The sequence below is a fragment of the Vicia villosa genome, linkage group LG1, assembly GCF_029867415.1.
Source record: "Vicia villosa cultivar HV-30 ecotype Madison, WI linkage group LG1, Vvil1.0, whole genome shotgun sequence".
Taxonomy (NCBI): Eukaryota; Viridiplantae; Streptophyta; class Magnoliopsida; order Fabales; family Fabaceae; genus Vicia; species Vicia villosa.
In genome coordinates, this window is record NC_081180.1 from 47,459,873 (window position 1) to 47,467,079 (window position 7,207).

The 7,207-nt window shown below is 33.2% G+C and overlaps 1 protein-coding gene across 1 annotated transcript; it reads left to right on the plus strand.

Moving 5' to 3' along the window:
* Positions 1–3,005: 3,005 nt before the first annotated feature.
* On the plus strand, positions 3,006–6,923 carry LOC131636773 (uncharacterized). The gene is made up of 9 exons (XM_058907373.1): positions 3,006–3,260; positions 3,481–3,546; positions 3,808–4,017; positions 4,637–4,759; positions 4,842–4,899; positions 5,049–5,122; positions 5,561–5,649; positions 5,735–5,814; positions 6,355–6,923. The coding sequence occupies exons 1-8, from the start codon at positions 3,159–3,161 to the stop codon at positions 5,802–5,804; spliced, it is 792 nt and encodes a 263-aa protein (XP_058763356.1). The 5' UTR covers positions 3,006–3,158; the 3' UTR covers positions 5,805–5,814; positions 6,355–6,923.
* Positions 6,924–7,207: the final 284 nt, after the last annotated feature.

The window sequence follows — 7,207 nt, forward strand, 5'->3', positions numbered from 1 at the left end:
GAGTAGCAATGAATTAAATCATTAGGCATGATAAAGGCGGGATGGGATAGTTATTACGTTTTTCATTTCCAAACCAGACATCACCGTGATAAATCCTTATTTCCCATCTTGATCTTCTATGAAAATTATAAATAATTGAACTTTAGTACTCCGTCCTAACCGACTCGGGTATCTAACCGACTCGGGTATCTATGCTCTGCCATCATCTCTGTAGCAGAATAAATTTTTTCATAAAAAATTCTGGTCTCCAAACTTATAACATGCTTCAAACCCATGACATGTACTGAATTTTAACAAGCAGTAACATACATTACAAATAAAAACAATTTGAAAAAGTTTTAAACCTGTATTTTAAATAATAAATATAAGTTAAAATATTAATGCATTAATCAAATAATAAAGCATAAACTGATATTTCAAACTATCATCATAACAATTACGTAATCAAGAATATTACATCATCAAAATATAGCAGGTTCGGAATGAGTACTAATGTCTTTATTATTTGTCTTGTTCTCATCTTTTGAAATTGGAGAAAATTCAAACTCACATCTGAACCTAATCAAAGTTGATTTTGACACCACCTCTAAAAGACTTTGACGCCACATTTCTTTAATTCCGCGTCATTATTAACCTTAACCACTCACACTTGAATTTCAACAACAATAAAAAAAGACATAGTAAAATCAGCAACAACCACAAAAAACAATGAAAGCTCTAACATAAAAGAACATTGTTATCAAACAACAACCACTAGAAGAACCCTAACCCCTAAACAACACGTTTGACAAATGCACCCCTCATTAAACTCAAAATTAAAATCCTCCATGTTATATTTAAACCAACTCTAGAGGTGTGATGCAAGGGGATCCTCTACCTCCTTTGCTCTTCTGCATTGTTGAAGAGATACTTAGTAAGTCGTTTATATATGTTGGTAGATCAGGGTAAGTTGACATGCATATTAGTTAGTAAGATAATCATTCTTAACCACACTTATTTTATAAATGACTTTATGATATTCTACAAAGATACCATGAAAAATGTTCAAGTCATTAACCATCTCCTTCGAGAATATGGTTAAAAGTATGGTTAACATATCAATCTAACTAAGTGTAAACTTTATGGTAGAGGTAGTTCTAGATCTAAGCTTAGACATATTGCACATATGCTTGGATTCACTGTAGGACATACACAATTTAACTATCTTGAAATTACTATATTCAAAGCAAGCATATAACTCATCATCTTTAGATCATAGCAGGTAGACTATTAGTCAAACTAGTTATTGAGAAGGGTCACCTTCTTTCTATGATGGATAGGATTCAATTGGTCTAGTCATTCATACAATACATGCTTCTTTATGATTTTATATTCATGAATGGTTAATCAATCTTCTCAACAAACTGAATTCTTGCATCAAAAATTATGAATGGACGGGTGGCATAGACAATAGAAAATTGATTACTACATGTTATGGGCCATCTGTAAAGCCAAAAAAGCACGAAAATTATACCCCGTACCCCTACATTTATCCCAATACCCCTACAATTTTAAAAAAATCCCAATTTTGTCCTTATTAAATTTTTAACTTTTCTTTTTTATTTTTTTTTTCAATTTTACTGAACCGGATATCCCAGGGGTGGGTGTTCCGGTTCCTTTTTTTTCTTTCAATTTTACTGAACCGGATATCCCAGGGGTGGGTGTTCCGGTTCCTTTTTTTTTCTTCAATTTTACTGAACCGGATATCCCAGAATTGGGTGTTCCGGTTTTTTTTTTCAAGGGCATAAGTGCTTATTATATAAATGCTTATTATACTACGAGGGACAGGTACAGAATCATCCCAAATTTTCATTTCATTCCTAAGCAAAATTATAGCGACGAGATAACAAATTATACAATCCTTCAATAAATCATCATTTAATTCATATTATGTTCAATTTTGTTTTCTGAGATTTAGGAAGAAAAATACCGTGTGTGAATTCATTCATCAAATCAGATTCTCATTCATCAACCAATCTACGGTCGAGAATCGATGGATCTAGCGGTGGTTGGTCGACACGCGATGCTGTTCGACGACGACGGCATGGCGGCGTTCGTGAATTCACCGGAAGCTCTCGTTGATTGGAACTCCCTCTCAATCGATCGCTACATGTTCGACATCTCCTCTCCGGATTCTGAGTTAATAAACCATTGATTCTGAGTTAATAAACCATTTAATGGAAGATAATTTAGTTAATAAACCATTGATTCTGAGTTCGATAGACGAGTTACTTATCACAGGATTTAACTGCAAAACAAAACATGTAGAGAAATTGAAAAAAAAGAACCGGAACACCCAATATTGGGATATCCGGTTCAGTAAAATTGAAAGAAAAAAAAGGAACCGGAACACCCACCCCTGGGATATCCGGTTCAGTAAAATTAAAAAAAAAAAATAAAAAAGAAAAGTTAAAAATTTAATAAGGATAAAATTGGGATTTTTTTAAAATTGTAGGGGTATTGGGATAAATGTAGGGGTACGGGGTATAATTTTCAAAAAGCACGGGGGCATGTCATTGCAAATAAACATTGATTTAATATAGCACATCAATCGCAACAAATCCTATATGAAATTCCTACGTGTCAATGCAAATGATTATGATAATGAAGTATGAAAAATACTTAGATCAGACACAATCTTAACACTTAGATTTACCCATAATCAATTATAATTTTTTTATTACTTAAAAAATAAAAATAAAATAATCTTTCTCTTTCATTATCACAATCACTCAATAATTCCGACTAAAAACGAGTTCTCTGTGCTACTGAAAATATGAATTTAGGTTAGTATCCATGCAAATATTTTTCATTAATTATAAGATTAGTGTAATAAAGTTGTGGTTGCCCCTATTAATATCGTAGAGACAGGGATATTAAATTTTTAGATTAAAATATTTTTAATTATGTCTTTATACTTTTAAATCATTTATAATTGAGTCCATAAATTCACAAATTTTAAAATATGAAAAATCAATTATTAACTTTAATTACTTCCCTGTCTAATTCAATTTCTTAACAGGGGTTAAGAAAACAAAAACTTTTCCACCATCCAAGCTTCAGCCGTCCGGAAATCCATTACTTCTTTGTTTCCAAATCTGCAGAAAAGAGAGTAGCGGATGAAGAAGGTCACTATAATTGCATCCATTTTCCTCTTCTCGATGCTTCGTTTTCAACAATTCGTACACGTTTCTTCATCCCCTCTCTCATACGGAAACCAGGTAACCCCTTGTTTAATTATTTAGTTTGGAAAAACATATATTGAATTTTTAGATTTCTAATTGAAGTATTAGATTATAAGTTTAGGTTGTTTTGATCCAAAAAATAAATAAATTATTAACATTTGAGTTTGATTTCTATTGAAAAAAGAAATTACCAAGTTGATTTTCTTCAATCTTTTAGTTTTACAATTGTTATCATAACTTTATGACATTTGAGCAGGAGGATGCTCCTGAAGTGCGCTGCTCCAGAGATAGAAGTAGGGCTGCATGGAAAGTTATAGACGAGGTATGAGAAAATTCCTTTTGCAATAGTTATGGTGTAAAATTTGAAATCATTGAAAAACATTGTTGGAACGGATTACTTTAGTGTCTTGAATTGGAATAAATCATAAATGTCTAGGTTTAATATATCATGTAGCTATTATACTTAGGAATTATACAAATATTGAGTTTGTGTTGTATTCTGAAATGAATGATTTTCATCGTGCGGTAGTCTTCTACTACTCGTCTCTCTGAACTGGTATGTTTCCTATATATGTTTTTGTAGTATTTAACACCATTTGTGGAGAAAGAAAACTACGAGCTTTCAAAAAAGTGCAGACTTCACCCTGAGAATGATATGTTTAGGGATCAAGAAGAGCATAAAATTTACTTAGACAGAAATGAATGGCGCTGTGGATATTGCAAGAAAAGCTTCCGCGACGAAAAGTTTATTGATCAGCATTTTGATAAAAGGCACTACAATCTTCTGGATCTAGTATGTTAATTTTCATTTACAGAGTATCTCTATTATTATTTTTCTTTTGGCTAGAATGCTCAATATTACTTCACAGGCATTACTGTTTTCCATTTCAAATCTGGATATGATGACGCCTGTTAATTTTTATTTCTGTTGTATCAGAATGTGATGCTATACTGTTAAGATTTAATGAAGCGCATTTTTTTTTGTTATCATCGATACGCTGTTCCAATTAACTTAAACCTGATTAGGTCAATATCCAAAATATAGACAGCCAAAAGCTCGTGAAGCTAACTGATTTTGCATAGTTCACTGTGTTTCCTGACTCTTTTGATGGTTTAGAGAAGTAGGACTGGCAGGGTTCGCAGCCCCCTCGCCGTGAGTCCCCCACCCTCAAAAGTTTCTTCTAAATTTTCTTGTAACATAGACATGATTTTATATTTGACCTCTCATAAAATGTGCAACGCTTTTTTCCCGACGTGGGAACAAACAATTGGCTTTATTGAATATTTCTTGCTGCATATAATCATTTTGGTAATTATGACATCGGATGTGGAATCAATTAATAAACTTAAAACAGACTTGTTGGAACTTTGATTTGCGTTTGACTTAGCTTGGGGGGTTAATTTAAATACAGAGTCATGGAAAATGCTTGGCTGATTTATGCGGGGCATTACACTGTGATGCTGCGATAAATTCCAAGTCCTCTAGAAGCAAGTGTAATCCAGCAGCTGCTGCAAGAAATCGTCACCTATGTGAGGTTGCTTTCATTTATTTTTCATTCACTTTTATGTTCATTGTAGATAAACTTTTCCACCTAATCCATATGCATTATTTATCAGAGTCTTGCTGACAGTTGTTTTCCTATAAGCGAGGGTCCATCAGCAAGCCGCCTTCATGGTATACTATTTTCTTTTTCACCTAACTCTACTGTTCCACGATGATGTCACTGGTCACTCATTTTTTCCTTTCTTTCAACTTCTTCGGAGGTTTTATATCTGACTCTCTGTGGATTAATTTCTTATGTTGATTTTCTGTTGCATTTGTAGAGTTGTTTCTGCACCAATTTTGTGAAGCTCACTCCTGCTCAGGGAAACATAAACCCTTCTCTAGAGGAGGCAAGGTAAGGCCTAATTATCTCACCACAATTTTTTTATCAATATCCCTTTTATTAGACATATCAATTATGGGATTGCTAACTTCAGTAATACAGAGATATTTATACTTCCACTCGTAGAGTATCTGTGTTAAGAGGTTTAAGGCCTTGTGCTATTCACAAAGTCGATAATAAAATGCCTTATTGAGTATTGACATGACTTGAATGGTTGCCTTTTGGCAAGCTTAAATCATCATATGAAGCCAAACACGCAGTCCCAGGGCCTTTCCTTTTCAATCAGAAAGCTTTTCTAATTTTTAGGCTTTAGAATGTTGTCTTTTAAATAACCTATACATTATGTGGTGCCACAGTTCAGAAAATTTTGGGTTTTCTGTAACTAATCTATTCTCAAAGTGAATGCATATCAGTAAGCTATTTATCAATTGTGATACCTTGCTTCTTCAGGATCAAGGAAGTTTCTTTCGCCTGGCTGTTGGAGCATTGGTCTTGGTGCTACTTCCTGTGTTCTATCTCTTTCTTTATTTGATACAAAGGTATCATTTAAATTTTTTTTCAAATTCTCTTTAACCAATAAAAATTTTCCACCAGTATTTCATAATGCTTATGGGCAAGTTGCAGTGATATGAAGGGTCGAACTCAAGAGCTTCGTCGCATCTCTAAAGCTGGATGGAAAGCAAAGCCAGCGTGATTTCTGATTGGTAACGTAACGTTTATCTCTTTTAAGTGGCCGTCTTTTGGTGCAAGTTCTATTTAACATGTACTATCACTTGTATGCTTTAATGTACTATTACGTACAAGTTACACGTATACTCTTTGCCACATGATTGGTCTTACTTTTTTGCTGTTTCATATTGATTTACCCTGTCTGTATACATTGTCCAAATTACATTACCTTATTCTCAAATGAGTGACTATAATCTTTAGATTGCTTTTTTTTCCCCCCAAATTGTTTAACTTTAGCTTATTTTCATTATAACTAATCCACCTAAAATTATACTTCTGCCATGAGCATTTAATTGAATCATTGTTTTCTTTACTGAGCAACATTTTATGACATTATGCATTGTTTAATTGGGATTGCATGTATTCAACTGGAATTTATGGGGCTGTCTGGCATCAGTTCACCAATGAACTTATTCATTCATCAATATTCAGTTCTATTGAAATTCTTTCCTTTCTCTCCTTTCAGAATTACTAAGCAAAACCTCTTATCATGTGGAACTCTTTTACTCCTGCAGGTTAGACTGTAACAGTCATCGACTATGATGAATGAGTTGACGAAAATGGGAATCTAATGCCTAAGTTTGAGGAGGAATTGAGGAGAATTATTAAGAGTGTGTGAAGGAAATCAAACTTTGCATTAATCCAAAGTTTAAGCTCACATTCCCTGAGGCAGTGAAGGGTAGGAAAACATTGTTTCAGGATCATACATCTTTTGTCCGTTGTGCCAAGAAAGAGGTTATTAGCTGAGCAATTTGCTAATCCATTTTTTATGTTTTGCTCAAAGTTTGTGTAATTGCTCACCTTCTATACTCTTAAAAACCTCAATCCGCGGAGCAGACGATAAAGCCGTAGAAAGGATTTTTACTATATTAGCTATCACTGTGAGCTTGTTTGAAAAATAGCTAAAAGAATATGTTTGCACCATTAAACACTCTTACAGTAGGTGATGTTATCTGTTCGGACTTCTTTAGAAATGCCATGCACTCGCATTCATACAAATTAGAATTACATTGGTGTATGTAATGTACTGTACCTACAAAAATTCAAGGGCAATGTGAGCCATAATATCCACATTAAAGACTCATTTAATTTACAATATTACTCTTCGGAGAAAAAAAAAAAAGCTATATCAAATGTGTTAACAAGTTTTTGAAGGGTGTATGCATATAAAAGATGTGAACATTTACATTTTATGTTATGGAGTGATTCAGCAAATTTGAGAGGAAATGAGTAGAGTGTACGAGGTATTTTGAGTGAGAAGAATTAGAGAGAGAATGAAGAATGAGGATTGTTATTATTGAAGATGATAATAAAAACTGAATTATAATATGTATTTATAAACAACTATGTGATTTGTATGTTAAGTTA

Coding starts and splice junctions, on each gene's coding strand:
- LOC131636773 (XM_058907373.1), top strand. CDS start 3,159: ATGAAGAAGGTCACTATAATTGCATCCATTTTCCTCTTCTCGATGCTT. Junction 3,547..3,807: donor CATGGAAAGTTATAGACGAG/GTATGAGAAAAT, acceptor ATGTTTTTGTAG/TATTTAACACCATTTGTGGA. Junction 5,650..5,734: donor TTTCTTTATTTGATACAAAG/GTATCATTTAAA, acceptor GGCAAGTTGCAG/TGATATGAAGGGTCGAACTC.